The sequence below is a fragment of the Felis catus genome, chromosome D1, assembly GCF_018350175.1.
Source record: "Felis catus isolate Fca126 chromosome D1, F.catus_Fca126_mat1.0, whole genome shotgun sequence".
NCBI lineage: Eukaryota > Metazoa > Chordata > Mammalia > Carnivora > Felidae > Felis > Felis catus.
The window spans coordinates 9,941,595-9,961,286 of record NC_058377.1 but is presented as its reverse complement, the minus strand read 5'-3'; the positions used below and the strand labels follow the sequence as shown (position 1 = coordinate 9,961,286).

The following is a 19,692-nucleotide window of genomic DNA, read 5'->3' as shown; positions in this document are numbered from 1 at the left end:
GGGTGGCTCCGTCGGTTGAGTGTCCGACTTCAGCTCAGGTCATGATCTCACAGTTTGTGAGTTCGAGCCCCGTGTAGGGCTCTGTGCTGACAGCTCGGAGCCTGGAGCCTGCTTCGTATTCTGTGTCTCCCTCTCTCTTTGCTTATCCTGCTCACGCGCGCTCTCTCTCTCTCTCTTTGTCTCTGTCTCAAAAATAAATCAATATTTAAAAAAAAAATTTTTTTTTCAACGTTTATTTTTTTTGGGACAGAGAGAGACAGAGCATGAACGGGGGAGGGGCAGAGAGAGAGGGAGACACAGAATCGGAAACAGGCTCCAGGCTCTGAGCCATCAGCCCAGAGCCTGATGCGGGGCTCGAACTCACGGACCGCGAGATAGTGACCTGGCTGAAGTCGGACGCTTAACCGACTGCGCCACCCAGGTGCCCCCAAAAAAATGTTTTTTAAGCCGGCTCCACACCCAGTGTGGACCTGCCCTCATGCTCTGGGATCAAAAGTTTCATGCTGTACCAACTGAGCCACCAGGCACACCAGCACTTTCATTTAAATATTAAAAAAACAAATTATTAGGACTTTCTAAGCACTAGAGAGATGTCTATATACTTTTCCTGTGAAGCTGGTGAGAATTCCTCTGGTTGGAATTACCCATAGATTACCCATAAATTACCCATAGATAATTTAAACAGAGCTTGCTTTCATCTTCGAATTTGGAGTGGGCACTCACTGTTGGCAAATGCTCAGACCCTTGATGGAACCTCTTTGGCTGCTTCTTCCCCTCTTGGTGTTAGGATGTTTCATGATAGTGTTCTGTATATTATGCAAGTTCTTTTTTTTTTTCAATACAGTTTTCTTCCCTTCTAGAAATGTTACCACTTCGTGTTTCAGCGATACCGTCTGGAGCATTACACTGTGACGTCGAACTGGCTGGCGTCAGGAACGCTCTTCCTGTTCGGCCTCCTGTCCTTTTCCCGCTCTGTGGCACTGTTCAAAGGTAGAGGCACACAGTGCCCATGCTCGCAAGGCACTTCATCTTGGGTTTTGCTCTGTGTGTGATTATTACACTTCAGCGTTAGCTGGGAGGAGGACTTTCCTATAAAGAGAGCCTATGGGCTTCATTTGTGATTGGGCTGTGACTTATCTAAGATTAAAGAGAAGATTGACAATTCCTTTTGCAGTGATTAACTATAAAAGCTTTTTTTCTATTCTGGTGTTTTTTAATTTTATTTTTTAGAGGATGCTTTTTCATTTTGAGGAATGAATTAAAGAAGCCTTCAACATAGGAAGCAAATTTGGGGCTCAATTCCCATGATCATACTCTTCCTATAGTCATTATTTGGGTCCACAAGATTAAAATGTGCTCAAAGAACAGAAGCGAGAAAGGCGGAAGGGTGCACAGAAGGGCAAGAAAGCAAATTATATTTGGTAAAACAGGGTCTCTGCTGTGATCATCTTCGTAACTGTAGAGACGCTGTGTGTCAAGGGAGCCGGCTTCTTGCTGCCATTGTTGGGGGCCTTCACACTCTTAAATTACACATGGATTACAGTGGGACATTAACATGCATCATGATTAAATGTTAGACTCTCATCTTACATGTCTTCAGCTTTCACAAACCTTTCTCCCTTCCAGGGTATCACGGGCCCCTTGATTTGTATCCAGAATTTTACCGAATTGCCACGGACCCAACCATCCACACTGTCCCAGAAGGCAGGCCTGTGAATGTCTGTGTAGGGAAGGAGTGGTATCGATTTCCCAGTAGCTTCCTTCTGCCTGATAAGTAAGTTGTTTCTAAATCCCCAAGGTTTTAAATCCAGGAGTAAAAATAGCAATTTTGTGGCAAAGTCTCCCTAAGTTTACTTTCATTTTGGGGTTTTCACAAAAAGTTTTTGAACAACGGGCCACTTCCGAGCTGTGAGGTCTGCACTGTGTGACCATTTCCTGTGTCCAGTAGAGTGAGCACTGTGTCCGGCTGTGCACCCTGCACTACCTGTGACTATAGACACCTGGGAACTTCTAAAAACACTCTGGGACCTAGACTCCTGCTAGTGGCTCTTTCTCAGGATTCATATTTAAATTTCTATCATCTGATATTAATCGATTTCCAAAAGTGGTCCAGAAACTCAGGCTAAAAGGATATTTTTGAAGAAGAAGTGTTGGTCATCCAATAACGGTATAAGTTCTTTACCAAAATATGGACAGTGGGGAGAGCTGTGGTTAAGATATCTGTACCTTTATGCTGTTGTTGGATGATGATAGCATAGACTGTGGAGTTCCTTGTGTTGGCTTCATGTGGACAGAGAAAGTTCTATTTACGGAAAAGGGAAGTCAGGTTAAGATGAGTCCTGATGCGGCTTAGCCGGTGGAGGTATTTTGTGTGTAGTGCAGATCTAGTGTCCGTCACTAATGATTCAAGGAAAATGGTTTTAAGTATTAACTTTAGCCTTTGCCTTTTATATTTGAAATAGTTTCCTAACTAAAGATATTTTTGACAGTTGCTCAGGAACAAAGTATGTCTCCCATGGTGTGTTCTTACATCTTACTCTTTTCCTGTTCAATGAATTTGCTTTAATTTTGGTAAATGCCTCTGATCATGTGGTAATTGGTGACAGACTGGCATGGTTCTCCGATGTTTGGTGGTATGACCGTTTGGTTGCAAATTTTACTGCCAAGAGTTGTTGACATTGATCGAGAGACTTCTCGATGCAAGTTTCTCAACGATGTTGGACTGAGTTATGACCTCTGCCTCTCTGCTCCCTGGTGGATCGAGGTTTTAGCAGAAATATATTTTTTCCAAGTGAAATGTTTTTCACATGAATTTGGGGGGGGGCTTGTTTATTTCAAGTACATTTGGCAATATGGGCCCCCTGTGTTTTCCTTACTCTCTCTTATTTGTGTTTCTGACAGTTGGCAGCTTCAGTTCATTCCATCAGAGTTCAGGGGCCAGTTACCAAAACCTTTTGCGGAGGGACCCCTGGCCACCCGGATTGTTCCTACTGACATGAATGACCAGAACCTGGAGGAGCCATCCAGATACGTAAGGGCAACATTCTCCCGTTACTACTTTGAACAAAGTTCTACCCCTAAAATCTGTTGGCATACATGTTAGAGCATTGATGAAATGGGAATGTCTTAGAAAGTGATTCCTTCAGGGTAAGAGTTGTAATGGGTTTGTAGAGAAAGAATAATAGCACTTTTATTTTAAAATTTCCTTTTGCTTTCTATGTGAAACAAGTAGTGTAGTGTATTTTCTAAGCCAGTCTAGAAAGTTTCTTGTGTTGAATTCGAATCATCGTCTTGAAACGCGTTCTGAAACTCTCATCATTCCCTGGCCTATTAAAATATTCGGTGGGGAGCTTTCAAATTCTCAGTAGATCTTTGACCTAACTGCTAGTGCATTCTGGTTTTAGCAAATGGGTAGTCGTGAGTGCAGGCTGTGTTCATGGTGAGCACGTGGAGCCTTCCCTGTCAGGATTGTGCCCTTTTCCCCACTCATCGTCACATACTCCAATATCCCATGTGGTTTTATTTCAGCTCCTTTGAAAGAGGACACTTGCGTCATTGATACTTGTAAAATCGTTCATGGTAGAAAAGGTGAGAGCAGTAATGCTCCTGGTTCCCAGAGACAGTAGAAGAATATTTTATAGAATTACTAGAAAACGCTTTTTTTTTTTTTTTTTTTTTGCCAATCTGTCTTTTAAAGAAACATTGAATGGTAGATGACAAATACGTTTTGTTTAGGTTTTCCCATGTACTTATTATGTGAAATGATGGGGGCTTGTGGTATTGTGAAGTGCTCCTGTGGCCTTTCAACTCCCAGACAGAGACCTTCAGGGCCGAGCAATGAGATTCTTACCGCGGGCCTTGTAGCCATAAGCTGTGGAGGCTGCCGTTGTAAGATACAATGGCCTGGCCCTCTCAGAAGGTGAGATCTTTATTCCACTGAGTGGTTGATTTTAGAGCTTTCTTTATAACTTGAGTCTCTGATTTCTGTAGCATTGAAGATAGCCCGGGATGGGGTAAACTGTTGTTGGTCACTTTTGTTTTAGCTGCGCATACTCTCCCGACAGCAGGCTTTGATGCGTAGGGACTCCCCATGAGGAAACTGGGTAGTCAGAAGGCTAGGCACGTACAGCATGATGGGAGAAAGATACAGATTGAGCTTGAGGTTGTCGTAGTTATGTTTTAGGAAGAAGTAATACAGAGCTAGTAGTAAAAAGGAGCATGGACTTTGGAGTCAGGTATTCTGAGTTCAAATCCCAGGTCTGTTTACCTTGGTGACCTTGGGCAAATGGGTTAACTTCTCTGTTCAACTAATATCAGTTTCTATCTGTAAAATGAGAATAATGACGCTCACTTTGGATGATTATAATGAGATGCTGTATCTGTCATATTTAGCGTAGTATCTGGTACATGGGATTTCCCACAAATGTTCTTTATCTGATAATGGTATATATCACATGGATTAGAGGTAAGGGAGCCCTAAAGAGGTTTTATAATCAGCTTCAATCTCTCTGTCCATCCTTACTTCTCTTGTTCTCCAACCTGATTTTTGTCCACTGACACTCACATTACCTTTTCCATCCCAATGACTTTGCTTCTTTTGGTGACCACGCCTGGACCACCTTTGTCTCCCTCCTTTGTCTCCCTCCTTCGTCTCCCTCCTTCTGCCTTAGGAGGTAGCCTTTCCCAGCTGTTGAAGCTGAGCTGTGCTCCTTTAAATGCCTTAAATACTTACTTGTACCATTCATTTAGCCATTTAATTTTGTCTTATGTTACTTACGTATTTCTGATATCTGTGTCCTGTCTTTCCCCATCAGCCTGTGCATGCTGTGAGGAGAGCCCTGGTTTTTTTCTGTATTCACCACAGCCTCGGGGGTAGTGCTGTGCCTGCTTTCCGAGTGGAGAAATGAACATTCCTCATCACTGTGGTAGTGATGTGGAGAGAGAGCTGGCCAGAGAATCTGCGGGGGCCTTTTGCACACTTCTTGGGCTTTGGTCCCTGGGTTTCTTTGGGTAGGTCATACCCCCGTGTTCTGTGCTACCAAACACTGTTAAATTCAGTTGAGTGGCTCTATGTTACCTTTATCCAAAAAGCCAAGATTTTTCAGAATACCTTTGGGAGTCACCAAAATACTGTCTGATAAAAACAGGGACGAACAAGTCAGATCTACGAGTGTGTAATGTCTTCCGTTGTGCTCACCCGCCTTCCTGTGTTGGAGAGTTTTCTGCAAAGTTCTTTCTGACATTTCTTACGTGGTAGGGCAAGTGGGCCTCCAAATCCAGGCTGCTCACCTTTCACCCTGTAGAAAGTAGAAGAGACATTGGATGGCCTACTGTGAAATCTTTGTCAGCAATGGTCAGGGATTTGTGTCTTCCAGCCAGCTATTTTTAAAAAGGTAGTGGTTTTCCTCTGGTGATAAAAGTAAAATATGTTCGTTGTATAAAATAATGGAAGCTATGAATAAAAAAGTACTATATAATCTTATTACCCAAATATTAAACCAGTGTTAGCACTTTGGTTTTTTTTTTTTCCTTTCACTTTTTTCCCTTGCGTATATGGGTGTGTGTATGTGTGTGTGTGTATAAAAGGTCAATTATTTTTTTAAGTGTTAATGTTGTAGTTTAAGAATGGTGCCAGGGAGTGCCTGGCTGGTTCAGTCAGTTAACCGTCTGGCTCTTGAATTTGGCCCAGGTCATGGTCTCACGGTTCTATTGTGGGATTGAGGCTGACGGTGTAGAGCCTGCTTGGGATTCTGTGTCTCTTCCCCTGCCCGTCCTCTTCTCAGATGCATGCACACATGCTTTCTCTTTATTAAAAATAAATATATACACATTAATAAAAAAAACAGGTACCAGGATCATGTCTACAATGGCCAAATAACTTGGCCCAGTGTATAGAAGCACGTGCTGTACTATGTTACTTTTGTGACTTCTGTTACCAATCCTGGCTTTAAGTTAAGGTTCTTTGAAGAAGGCAAAATAATTACGGTCCCTGTCTTTCCTGAGCATGGTAAATAGCATGCCTGTTGGCTCTGAGTGACAGATTTTATCCAGCCTTCCCTGTCAGTGCTAAGTGATTGGGTCTGTCTCCTGTTTCTAGTCTGCATGGAAACTAGGAAACATGCATGGCTTCGTTTAGTTTGCTATTCTCCTTTACCTCTGAGTTTATCAAGAATAAGAGTGTCAAGGCTCTGTGGTTTGTAACACACTGTTAGAACTATATTGCAGAAATATTTTTTGCTCCATATTCTTTCATAATAGGTATCGAATAGCTTTTGAATATTTCATTATCGAACAGGTGGTATTCTTAGACTGGTACATGCCACATTTTCTTCCAGAATCAAACTCTGAATTGAGAAGATACATTTATGGCACAAAAGCAGAACACATAGACCAATGGAATAGAATAGAGACTCCAGAATTGACCCACAGAAGTATGGCCAACTAGTCTTTGACAAAGCAGGAAAGAATATCCAATGGGAAAAAGACAGTCTATTTAACAAATGGTGCTGGGAGAACTGGAGAGCAACATGCAGAAGAATGAAACTAGACCACTTTCTCACACCATTCACAAAAATAAACTCAAAATGGATAAAGGACCTGGATGTGAGACAGGAAACCATCCAAACTCTAGAGGAGAAAGCAGGAAAAAACCTCTCTGACCTCAGCCGCAGCAAATTCTTACTTGACACATCTCCAAAGGCAAGGGAACTAAAAGCAGAAATGAACTATGGGGACCTCATGAAGATAAAAAGCTTCTGCACAGCAAAGGAAACAATCAACAAAACTAAAAGGAAACCAATGGAACAGAAAAAGATATTTGCAAGTGACGTATTGGACAAAGGGCTAGTATCCAAAATCTATAAAGAGCTCACCAAACTGCACACCCAAAAAACAAATAATCCAGTAAAGAAATGGGCAGAAGACATGAATAGACACTTCTCTAAAGAAGACATCCAGGTGGCTGAAAGATGATCATCGTTACTCCTCATCAGGGAAATACAAAAAAAAACCACACTCAGATACCACCTCATGCCGGTCAGAGTGGCTAAAATGAACAAATCAGGAGACTATAGATGCTGGAGAGGATGTGGAGAAACGGGAACCTTCTTGCACTGTTAGTAGGAATGCAAACTGGTGCAGCCACTCTGGAAACAGTGTGGAGGTTGCTCAAAAAATTAAAAAATAGATCTACCCTATGACCCAGTAATAGCACTCTTAGGTATTTACCCAAGGGATACAGAAGTGCTGATGCATAGAGGCACTTGTACCCCAATGTTTATAGCAGCACTTTCACCGATAGCCAAATTATGGAAAGAGCCTAAATGTCCATCAACTGATGAATGGATAAAGACATTGTGGTTTATATACACAATGGAGTACTACGTGGCAATGAGAAAGAATGAAATATGGCCCTTTGTAGCAACGTGGATGGAACTGGAGAGTGTTATGCTAAGTGAAATAAGTCATACAGAGAAAGATACCATATGTTTTCATTCTTATGTGGATCCTGAGAAACTTAACAGAAGACCATGGGGGAGGGGAAGGGGAAAAAAAAGAAGGGAGGGAGGCAAACCATAAGAGACTCTTAAAAACTGAGAATAAACTGAGGGTTGATGGGGGGTAGGAGGGAGGGGAAAGTGGGTGATGGGCATTGAGGAGGGCAGCTGTTGGGATGAGCACTGGGTGTTGTATAGAAACCAATTTGACAATAAATTTCATATTAAAAAAAAGATACATTTAGTGTCTTCTCTTTATTACTTTACAAATCCAGTTTTTTGTTGGCTATTTCAAGGAGAATGCTTTCCTTCTGACTACAAATCTGATACCTAATGTGGGAGCTACAGGAGTAACCAACACCTGTACAGCAGAGAACTGAGACTTTGCTGATTTTTAACTTAATGCATAAGCAGCCTTGTAGGAAGCTTGTCCATCTGTTATCTTAAAAAAAAAAATGCAAGTGTTCATTGATGACTTTTCCCCAGACAGTGATACAGTCAGTTTGACTCTAACATGACACAGAGTTGCTAAAAATCATTGTGTGCTAAAAAGAGGAAAAAAAAAAAAAACAAACCACAAACAAACCCACAAGGCTTATGAGAAAACTGGGATTAGAGACACAGTACTCAAAAACTTTGTGACACATAAAAAAAAAAAAAAAGAGAATGGAGCATATAAAAATGGTAGCACAGTTTCACATATGTTAAGCAGCTACAAGTCCCTAAGTACTACAAGCATGTGGGAGTTGACCCTGAAAAAGACCTGAAGTTTGCTTGTGGCTGTGGTGCTGGAAGGGTTGCTGCTTGTGCAGCAGGGAAAGGGTGCTCTGCAATAGGACAGAAAGTCCTAACCCCAGTTACAGGTGCATGTGGCTTGGAGCGTATGGTGCACCCCAGAAGCTGGGGGACAGTGGGGTGTGCTCGTGTGCAGTTGGCATCCTCCTGCTCCCATTAGTTCAGCCGACTGTGGTTTTCTGGATTCACCTCGTGTTTCTCATAGATGAGATGCCACATGAGCAAAAGCAAAGAATGAATTATGGTCCAACTGTTTCCTAATATATCTGTTGTGTTGGAACAGATTTGCATTTTCAAAACAAGTGTTACGACAGAATTGACTGTATATTCAGTCAAAGCTTTGCTTATTTTGTTACTCCCTTCTTTTCCCTGTAACCAGTAGAAAGAATTACGAATTTGGAAGGGAACTCGAGGTACCATAGAGTCCGTGATGTGCTCACAGGGGTTGTCACCTGACAAAGGTTGGTCCGAGTGTAAGAGGCTAGCTACACTTAGGAGTCCCCAGTATGCTCTGCACCCGTCCTCTTACTTCCAAAGCCGCTTGTGGTTTATGTCATATGGCGTATCATTCGAGTATATGTTTGCACGTAATAGCTGAGCATTCTTCGATGTAACAGGATTGAATAGACTGTAAATAGCAGAGCAGGAATTTTTTAAGAACTTACTTTAAGCTTCTGGAGCGGGTGTTTTAAGTAGCAGTTACTGTATTTGTCTATAGATATCATCAGGGTCCCCACTCCCTTTTCTTTTCTCTATCATCTTTTTCTCATCCTTCCTCCTCCTTTTTATTTCCTTAAAGTTTATTAATTTTGAGAGCGAGAAGTGTATAAGTGGGGGAGGGGCAGAGAGAGAGAGAGAGAGAGAGGGACAAAGAGAATCCGAAGCAGGCTCTGTGCTCAAACTCACAAACCACCATGAAATCATGACCTGAGCTGAAACTAAGAGTCAGATGCTTAACCGACTGAGCCACCCAGGTGCCCCTGTCCCCACCCCCTGCTCTAAGAATAGGAAGTCCTTACTGCAGGAGAAAATAAAGTGTATTATAGATATCCTTGTGAACTGTTACCCGCCTGAGTGTCGAAAGAGCAAATTCAGATTGCTCTAATAGGTGCAGCAGAGTGAGGTTGGGATGACTAATAATTTAAGTGAAAGCTGTTGAAAATGCTTCTTGAAAATTAATTCCCTAGTCTATTATGTTGACATTTAGAAAAGTAAACTTGACACTATCTTTCGTGAGTAAATGACCAAAAACTTTGACCTGGAAGTTGACATTTTTTACAGCGCGGTACATTTTCACTCTTCATCGTAAAGTTTCAGGTGTCAAATATGCATTCAGCAAGGATGGGAGGTGACAAAACTGTAAAACGGCCTCTGCCTTTAGGTGACAACTACTTAACTGAAGGGGAGTTAGTATAAAAGAAGAAATGGAAAGCCAGAAGGATACCTGTCATCTTTCCCTATCAAATCTAGGCAGGATTTAATGGCAAGAGCCCTGGGTGGGAATCAGAAGAGCTTGTAGTTCTTCTCAGAAAGTGAGTGAAGTATATGTTTATTTCTTAAGCGACTTGGTAACTTTCCAAGGCCCCTGGGATAGTTGAACATGTGTTTCCAATTTGCTGTAACTACACCTGAAATCCAGTGGCTACCTCAGAGTATGCCATTGCCTGTTTGATAATCGAATATTTAATGGTGGCAGATCTTATCTTGACGCATGATCCCTGGGCCATGGGACCTGATGATGAGCAGAGCTGGAAGTCTGCAAATGCTTCTATCCCAAGGGGAGGACTGTGTGTCACGGGCACACTGTGCCGTGTGATGCCACCTGAGTGTGCTGCTGAGTTTGGAGAGTTGGAAAGATCCCTCCACAGCCTCATCCTGGGCTGAGTCTCTGTTACAGCTAATGAGCAAGAGCTGTGAGTATTAGTGCCCAGTGCCCCTTAGCTCATTCCTACCCCAGCAAAATGCACACCTTTTATTACCAGTGTGACGTCTGTGTCGGTTTCTTTCTTTGAGAATACATAGATTTTTTATGTCTGAGGTGGATTGTCATCCTTAACATAGATTTATTAATAAGACGTAAACTGTGTGCTAATGATTGTCAATAAATCAGTTTGGATTCCTTCCCGATACACCTTTTTTTTCTTGTGCTTTGGAGGTGCTGATTTGTTCTTCTCCAAAGCTTCTAGTGGGTTCTTAGAAACTGAAAGAAGTCAGATTTCTTTCAAAATGAGTCTTAAATGCTGTATTTTACAAAATTTTAAACTAAGGCATATTTTTAGCTTCAACAGCTGGTTGATATGTAGCCTGTGACTAATGAAATGAAACACATTTTTGTTTCACGATCATGTGTTAATGTCACCCTACAATTTTGTTATTTTTGATGCAAGAAAGAATGATTAAATCTGAGGAAACAAAAAAAAAAAAATGAGCTTTTTGGTTATACTTGAAGGCAGATTTAAATCCAGTCTCTTGGTTTTTGAATTGTAGACGATGTTAGGGAGCATGGGCTCAGATTTTGCAGTTTGAGATATTGACAAAACTGAGAGAAGAAACCATCCTGTCTGATTCTGGCTCTTGACCTAAGGGGCAGTAGCCACTCAGTGTCACCAGGGATTTCAACCAAGAAAACTCAAACTAAAAATAATCACAGTGAAACAGTCTGTATACAGTATGCTCCAGATTTTATAAGGAAAAATCTTATCTGTAGAAAAGAAGGTCTGGGACATAAACAGGTTGATGGTTTTTTTTTTTTTGTTTTTTTTTTTTGTTTTTTTTTGCGATTGGATTACAGGGGAATTCTTCTAAAAAATGCATTTAAAAATATTATAGTGAGTCATAGTTTACTTTCATTTTTTTTTTAAAGGCCCTAATGGGGCTATAAGTACCAAATCTTTGGAACTACCAAGATCTCTGGTGTGCTTTACAGATAACACTGCACATGCTGTCCCGTTGACCTCGGGTTTCCCGACTGAGCACAAGAATAACCTTCAAGTCAATTGGGAAACAGATTTGCTATTCAGTAATTTTTGCCTCTTAGCCTTCGGACCTCTTAGTTATTTCAATCGTTACATCTAAGACCACTTTTGCTTTTCCTGCTGCTAATTAGTTCTAGATTGCTTTTAAGAAATAAAGGTGGGGGCGCCTGGGTGGCTCAGTCGGTTGGGCGTCTGACTTTGCCTCAGGTCATGGTCTCACCATCCGTGGGTTCAAGCCCTACGTCAGGCTCTGTGCTGACAGCTCAGAGCCTGGAGCCTGTTTCGGATTCTGTGTCTCCCTCTCTCTCTGTCCTTCATCCACTTGTGCTCTTTTCCTCTCTCTGTCTCTCAAAAATAAACATTAAAAAATTTTTTTAAAAAATAAATAAAAGCAGTTTACCTATCAGCTATGAGGAAAAAGTTTTTTTAAACCTTGAATTAGGACAGCATGCTGCTGTGGCAAATAGATTGTGAAGTAATACGTTAAATTCTTCCAGTCAGAAAGAGAGTTAAAGAGTTAAATAATTCTTATTCTTTTTCTTTTTTTTTTTTGAGCAGTTTTTGGTTATGCTTTTTATTCTTTTTTTTTCCTTTGTATAATTTATTTATAATTTACATCCAAGTTAGTTAGCACATGGTACAACGATTTCGGGAGTAGATTCCTTAAACCCCTTACCCATTTACCCATCCCCCCTTCCACAAACCTCTCTAGTAACCCTCTGTTCTCTGTATTTAAGAGTCTCTTCTGTTCTATCCCCCTCCCTGTTTTCATATTGTTTTTGCTTCCCTTCCCTTATGTTCATCTGTTTTGTCTCTTAAAGTCCTCATGTGATTGAGGTCATATGTTTGTCTTTCTCTGAATAATTTTGCTTAGCATGATACCCTCTAGTTCCACCCACATAGTTGCAAATGGCAAGATTTCATTCTTTTTGATTGCCGAGTAATACTCCCTTGTATCTATATACCACATCTTCTTTAACCATTCGTCCATTGATGCACATTTGGGCTCTTTCCATACTTTGGCTGTTGTCGATAGTGCTGCTATAAACGTGGGGGTGCATGTGTCCCTTCGAAACAGCACACGTGTTTGGATAAATGCCTAGTAGTGCAATTGCTGGGTCATAGGGCAGTTCTATTTTTAGTTTTTTGGGGAACCTCCATACTGTTTTCCGGAGTGGCTGCACCATTTTGCATTTCCACCAGCAGTGCAGAAGAGATCCTCTCTCTCCGCATCCTCGTCAACATCTGTTGTTGCCTGAGTTGTTAATGTTAGCCACTTTGACAAGTCTGAGGTGGTATCTCAATGTGGAGTTAAATGAAATTTCAAAAAAAATTAAAAAGTTTGCCTGTTGTTGAGGCTCGCGCAGAAGGCCCTGTCCATCCAGTAAATGTGCCAGATACCGCCTGTTGGTGGGGGCCTTCCCCACAGGCTTGGGCTCCCTGGCCTAAGACGACGACGATCTGTCAGTCTTACCAGCGCAAGAATATTAGTCTCTAATCTTCTGGTATCTTTTTCATAGTCATTTTTAGATGCTTCTCCTTCTGTTCCTCCATTGGTTCATTCATGTGCCCACTTTTATTTCTGTTCCTCTATTGGTTCGTTCATCTGCCCACTTTTATGTTTTATTGTCCCTGACTGTGTGTTGAAAATACAAAGGTGACAAGAAGCATAGTTTCCTGTCATTTAAGAGAAGTCCCCACCAAGGAAAAAGAAAAAAATTGTGGTGGTGGTGGTGGACAGGGAGGAATTGGGAAAAACAATGTAGGAAACAACAACAAAAAAATGTTAAACTTCTATAATCAGTGTTCCCTGATAGGTAAAAAGAAAAGTTTGGGGACCATTTTCTTTGAAAGAAGAACCATCAGAAAATAAATAGGAGCTCCTAGAAGCTGAGAATACAATAATGGAGATTTAGTTGGAGGAGTCGCCCATACCCTAACAGGAGAAAACAAAACCCAAAGAGATGATAGGAAAGGGGAGAAAGATGAGCCAGCATCTAGCTAATAGGAGGTCCAGAGAGAACACATGAAATGGAGGAAATTGTCAAGGAAGGTGAGCAAATTCCCCACAACTGAAGGATACATCTGGCTTCATGGTGAAGAATACCTGACATGGGGAAGTATACCTGACAGGATGGATGAGAAATGGCCCTTACCAAAATGTATTCAAGTACAGAAAGAAGTTATTGTGTATTATTACTTGATAACGGGGGGGGGGGGGGGGGGGGGGAAGGCTACCAGGAGGAAAAACTGGAGGCCTTGGGCATAGCTGCCTCTGGGAAGTGGGACCAGGGAGCAGGGAGGGTTCTGATGTTTTTCATGACCTGCTGGTGCTCTGTAAGTGTTGAACTGTGCACATGTATTATTTTGATAAACCTACAAGTGAATTTAGAGTCCAGCAGGAGAGACTGTTCTCAGACGTTTTTTCAACAGTGTTGTGAGTGCCATGATATGCAGTAGGGGCACAGAGAAAGTAGGAAGGGCTTCCTGCCTCTCTGTCTGGGGACAGCTTCAGATCAGCGGCATTATGAGAGCTGGGTCTCAGAAGGCGATTGGGAACTCGCTGCCAGAGGAAGGGGAAATGTTCTAGCCACGGGGAATAGCATCTGCGAGGGTTGAAGTACAAAAGAACATGGGGTGTTTAGGGGAAGATAAGAGGTTTGGGGTTTCTAGATTTTAGTTAATTGGGCACAGCATTTTTCATTTATTTCCGTTTCACTTGTTCTCCTATGTTTACATGACTGTGTTCTCTGTTAAATTCTATATTGATTTAAGGATAAGGGTTTGTATCTTTGTCTTTACTCTTGGAAACCTCCACTGTATGGAACACAGGGTGTGTACACAACAGATGGTTTAAAAAACTTTAACTAAAGTACTTAACCCTTCATTGAATTGTCTTCAGTTCAAGAGAGGCCTCCCCAAACCTTGATGATAATTTAGACTTTTAGGCTAATTGGGACTCAGGCACTATCATTCTTCAAGATGTAGGCATCTTCCTCTTAAGATACTCGGTTACCAGCTCTGGAAGGACAGGGATCATGTCCTTTCTATCAGATCACCCTCAGGGCCCAACGCTGCACAGATGTTACCTGATGAACCTTGTCAGTCTTCATTAACTGATCCCAGACTGAAAGAAATAATTAAGTCTTCTGCTGCTGCTTGTTTTAATGAGATCCTTAAAGCCCCCAAACCCGGATGTCTATAGCTCTCTCTGCCTGCCCTTAGTAAGGAACGGAACTAATAGGTTTACCTACCAAGGTGCCAGCCCACAATAAAGGTTCGTGTTGATTGCCGTAATATTATAGCCTTTGCTGTTAAGGCTGATTGGCAGTTTGCTGTGTACAAAACAAGATTAACAAGATTAATACCTTCTTCTGATTACTGTTGTCTCTGTTCTCCTTCAGGTCTCCTCACTGCGTTCCATCCTTTCCATTTCTCCTCTCATGGTGAAGGGTTTTCACGAAGATTTTATATGTTTTTGCTTTTTAGTTCATATTGTCTGAGTTTGTTTGGAGAAAGATAGGCCCTTCTGTTAGTGACCCAAGTTAACCAGTTCCAGTCACCTGTACCGTCCTGCCAAATATTGAGGCTCCTTACTGCTTTTTTTGTTTTCATTTAAAAAACTTCTTATTGTGAAATACTTAGATTCCCAGGAAGTTACAAAGAACCTACAGAGAAGGGTACATATACTCCTTATCGAGTTTCTCACGTTGTAAGTGGAGTATACTCACAGACCATGGAATTAGTATGATTCTGTGCCACTTTATCGCCTGTATATAGATTCATGTTCCACCACTGGGATCAAGGGACAGAACTATTCTACTGGCGCAAAAGTCTTCTTGTACCATTCCATAAGAGTTGCGTGCTACCTTCTCTATCCCTGACCCCTGGCAACGGTTACTTTGTCTTCCATCTCTATGATTTCGCTATTTTGAGAATTTTACGTAAATGCAATTCTGTAGCGTGTAACCTTTGAGACTGCCTTTTTTTTTTTCTTTGCATATGATGCCCTTGAGATCCATCCAAGTTGTGTGTATCGATTCCTCATTTCTGAGTTGTGTTTCATGATATAGACGTAGTGCAATTGGTTTATCCACTCACCTGGTATAAGTCATTTTGTTTGTTTGGCTCTAACAAACAAAGCTTTTGTGAATCTTTGTGCACAGGTTTTTGTGTGGATATACGTTTTCATTTCTCTGGGATAAATGCCCAGTAATGTGATTGCTGGGATCACATGGTAGATAGAGGTTTCAGTTGTTAAGAAACCGCCAAACGATTTTCTTGACTGGCTGTACCTGTTTAGGTGAAGTGTTAGAAATCCTACGTCTCTTTATGTCCCTTTAGCCACCCCTGTTTATAACTGTCTTAAATATTTCTTCTGTGTATGTTGAGAACCTCATCAAAACATGTTAAAATTTTTGCTTCAACCTTTAAACAATAATTTAGAAAACTTGAGAAGAAAAATCAATTGTTTTATTCCATATCCTTATTCTTTTGTTCTTTTTTCCTTCCTAATTTTCCACAGTTCCTTCTTTTATAATTACTATTTTAAGAATTTGTGCCATTTTCTGGTATGTTTTTCCTCTGGATATAACATTGTGGGTTGACAGTTTTGTTCTTTAACTACTCAAACAATCTGGTACCCCTTTTTCTGGCCTCCCTGGTTTCTGATGAGAAATCTGTCATCCTACTTATTTTTCCCCTAGACTCAAGGTGTCACTTTTCTCTGGTTCTTTGAGTTTATCCTGTTTGGGATTCATTCACCTTCTTGATTCCATGAGTGTGAGCATCTTTCCAGATTTGGGGAGCTTTCAGCCATTATTGTTTCTAGTGTTCTCTCAGCCCTGTCCTCTTTATCCTCTCCTTCTGGAACTCGGTGACATGAAGGTTCCAGCTTTTGTCATAGCTCCACAGGTCCTTGGAACTCTATTTTTCTGCCCTTTTTTCTTTCTGTTACTCAGATTGTATAATTTCCTTATTATCTTTTCCAGTTCATTGGTTCCTTGCTCTGATTTCTCCATTCTGCTTTTGAGCATATCTACTGAACTTTTTTTTTTTCATTTCTTGTCCTTTTCATTTCTAAAATTTCCATTTGGTTCTTCTTTATTTCTATTTCTTTTCTGGGACTTTCTGTTTTGTTTCAAACATGTTTGTAATTGCTCATGGAAGCATTTTTAACATGGATGCTTCAAAATCTTTGTTAGATAATGCTAATATCTTTATTCTCTGTGTGTCAGCATCTGGTGTCATTTGTCACGCGAGTTGAGATCATCCTGGTTGTTACTGTGATGAGTGAGTTTTGATTGATACCGGGACATTTTGGGTATTATGAAATTCTGGCTCTTCTTGAAGTCTTCCATTTTAGCTGACCTCTGACCCAACACTAATGGAAGAAAGGGGGGTTGCCTTGTTACTGCCAGATGGAGTTGGAAATCCAGGTTCCCTTCTTGGTCTCCATTGATAATTGGGGGTGTGCAAGGGTGGATGTTACTGTTGTGTGGCAGCAGGAGTTCAGGGTCACTACTAGGCCTCTACTGACAGCACCTTGACTGAGCGCAGGGGTACCTTGTTACTGCCTACATGTGGCCTCCATTGACACCATGGGTGGTGTTACCATGGGACAGTGGTGAAAGTTCTGACTCCACAAGGCCTTCTCTGATACCACCTTAGCATGTGGGAGGAGAGGTGCCTCATTACTGATGGGTAGAAGGGAAGTCCAGGCTCCCTGTGTGGTTGACACTGGATGCCACAGGGTGGATAGCGGAGAAAGGAGACTTGTTACTGCCCAGTAGGTCTGTAAGTCTTGACCATTCTTCATTCTTCTCCAATACCATCCAGGCCAGGAGGAGAGGCCCTTGATTTCAGTCTAGTGAAGGTGGAAGTCTGGGTTTTCACTGGACATTTGTTGTCAGAGGTATACATGGATGAGACTCTTTTGGGGGGTGTTTGGCTAGTGTTTTAGGGTTCTCCAGAGAATAGACTGATAGAGAGTGGGTGTGCAGGGGAGTATGGGTGTATTAGAGTGACTTAATTTAAGAAATTGACTCACAATTGTAGGGAGCAGTAAGTATGAAATCTGCAAGGTAGGTTGGCAGGCTGAAGACCTGGGGAAGAATTAATGTTGTAGCTTGAGTCCAGAGGCAGCGTGGAGGCAGAATTCTCTCTTCTTTGAGGGATCCTCATTCTTCTTCTCCTATGGTCTTCAACTGATTGGACAAGGCTCCCCCCACATTGTGAAGGGTAATTGCTTTACTCAAAGTCTACTGACGTAATGTTAACCTAAGCTAAAAGATTACCTTCTCAGCAACAATTGGGCTGCTGTTACACCAAATATCTGGGTACTGTGGCCTAGCTCAGTGGAAACATCAGTATGCCTGGGTGGCTCAGTTGGTTGAGCATCCGACTTTGGCTCAGGTCATGATCTCACAGCTCATGAGTTTGAGCCCCACGTTGGGCTCTCTGCTGACAGCTTGGAACCTAGAACCTGCTTCGGATTCCATGTCTCTGTCTCTCTCTCTCTCTGCCCCTCCCTCACTTGGGTTTTTGTCTCTGTCTCTCAAAAGTAAACAAACATTAAAAACAAAAAACAACAACAAAAAAAAAAACAAACATCACTGTTAAAGTAGAGTGGTTATTGTCTGAAAGTGTTGTTCCTGGGGTCCTGAGGTTGCTAGCTGGCCTGCTACCTTCTCTCTGCCCTTTGGAGTTGTCTTATGTTTGCTTCATCACATCCAGGGTTAACTGAGCAGAAGGAGTACGTCTGGAAAAGTGTGTGCTCTTGCTTTTTATTTGCCACCTTCTTTTAGCATAGCAGATTAAACGCTTCTGATATTCTCCTGATAATATTTCTCCTGATATTAAGGATTATGTAATGCTTGTGTATGGTTTAAAATATTATATCTTTTGTACTAGAGTTTCTGATTTCATGATTTTTATTTGGTTGGTTTTTTTTTTTTTTCCTCTTTGCGGTTTTAGTTCAAAATCTTGATTTAGTTGGAAGTTGTTTTTTTTTTTTTTAAGGTCTTATTTATGTTAGAGTGTGTGTGCGTGAGTGGGGGAAGGACAGAGAGAGAGAGGGGAACAGGCTCTGTGCTGACAGCAGCGAGCCTGATGTGGGGCTCAGACTCAAAAACCACGATACCATGACCTGAACTGAAGTTGGACGTTCACCTGACTGAGGCACCCACGTGTCCAGTTGCAAATTTGTCTAAGCACATTCACTCTGGTCTTGGTGAGCTGCATTTTGACCCTTGTTGGGAACTCCTTAATCTATAGGCTATAATCCAGAAAAAACAGTTCTACAATTAAAAAACAGTCTTAGGATTTGACTCCATTACTTACATTCTGCCCTGTGCTTCCCTTTATCTTTTGCTTCTGAAGTGCCAACTTGACAAGAAATGGAAAAATCTCTCTTTACTTCAAAGACTTCGAGTATTGCACCTGTGATCTCAGTGTCACTTGACATACAGCCTTGCTTTCTTCTGTACTTGGTTTCTGATGTGAATTGTCAGGACTCACTGCTTGGCAGACTCGTGTCTTAGCTGTTTGATACATTGCAGGAAGATGGAATCCTTTTTTTTTTTTTTTTTTTTTTTTTTTAAAACCTGTATTAGGTCTGTTTTCACATGGATGCTTCTGAACTCCCCAGTCAGGGTCATTTACAGAACAACTCGAGTTCAAAACCTGGGAGCCACAGCCTGCCACATGTCATGTACTCTCTTCCACCTAGTCTGTGTGCCTGGCTTGCTCACACCTGTGTGTCTTCACAGAGGCAGTTTGGTGTTCTTGTAATGCTACTCTTTTCTACTACATTCCGTCTGACTAGTCTACCAAGCCACTTTTCAGGCTATGGATCTTGTTATTTTTTTTTTTTTTTTTGTTTTTTTTAATGGAAGTTCCTTTGCAGATCAAGCAAGGGAGAGCTACTGATACTTCTTTCTATCATTGTGACAGTTTTTGCATGGCCATTTAGTCTGCCCGATTGTCCAGAAATTATGCGTTTTTACCTGTCAATGTTGATTTGGTCTTTTAAAAAAATCCATTTACTCTTAACACATACAACAAATACCCCAATTACATATGTTAGTAGAAGAAATAGTACGTACATAACCTCTCCTGAATATTTTGCTATTAACACTTCAATATAAAAATATTTTAGAAATTCACAGAATTTCAAATACACTAGAAAAGTTACCCATTGAAACTCAATATAGGAATCACTAGAAAAATGGTCACCAGTACCAGTCTGTTTCCCCTACCTAGCTTTTCCCAATATTCCAAGTAGGGAACTAGCCCTATAATTTCATAGGTTGATGCAAATCTTAGCCTGGGTAGAGCTTCATCTATTGAATTAACACCCTTTTGAAGGGTGATGAAAATAACTTTGAAAGGTGTGAGTTTATAAAGTCATTCCCTCTTCTTGGATC

General features: G+C 41.3%; 1 protein-coding gene and 1 long non-coding RNA gene across 13 annotated transcripts in view; one reads left to right on the top strand and one right to left on the bottom strand.

The window, feature by feature from the left end:
• Positions 1–17,717, bottom strand: part of LOC123380326 — a 31,966-nt gene extending 14,249 nt beyond the window's left edge. For both annotated transcript variants that reach the window (XR_006585917.1, XR_006585916.1), the window contains exons 1-2: positions 14,635–17,717; positions 5,198–5,297 (exon numbers count right to left, since the gene is read on the bottom strand). This is a non-coding gene — a long non-coding RNA (uncharacterized LOC123380326). The remainder of the gene's footprint in view (positions 1–5,197; positions 5,298–14,634) is intronic.
• The window catches only part of ALG9 (ALG9 alpha-1,2-mannosyltransferase), a 97,174-nt gene that overhangs the window by 33,194 nt on the left and 44,288 nt on the right, over positions 1–19,692 (top strand). For 8 of the 11 annotated variants that reach the window (XM_045038274.1, XM_023239091.2, XM_023239090.2 and 5 more), the window contains 3 exons: positions 861–990; positions 1,627–1,774; positions 2,902–3,031. In XM_045038274.1, coding sequence (XP_044894209.1) covers positions 861–990; positions 1,627–1,774; positions 2,902–3,031 — 408 coding nt within the window. Of the gene's footprint in view, positions 1–860; positions 991–1,626; positions 1,775–2,901; positions 3,032–4,814; positions 5,511–6,335; positions 6,488–9,987; positions 10,304–19,692 lie in introns of those variants that run through there. The other 3 variants (XM_045038277.1, XM_006936613.4, XM_006936612.5) reach the window with 3 other exon arrangements.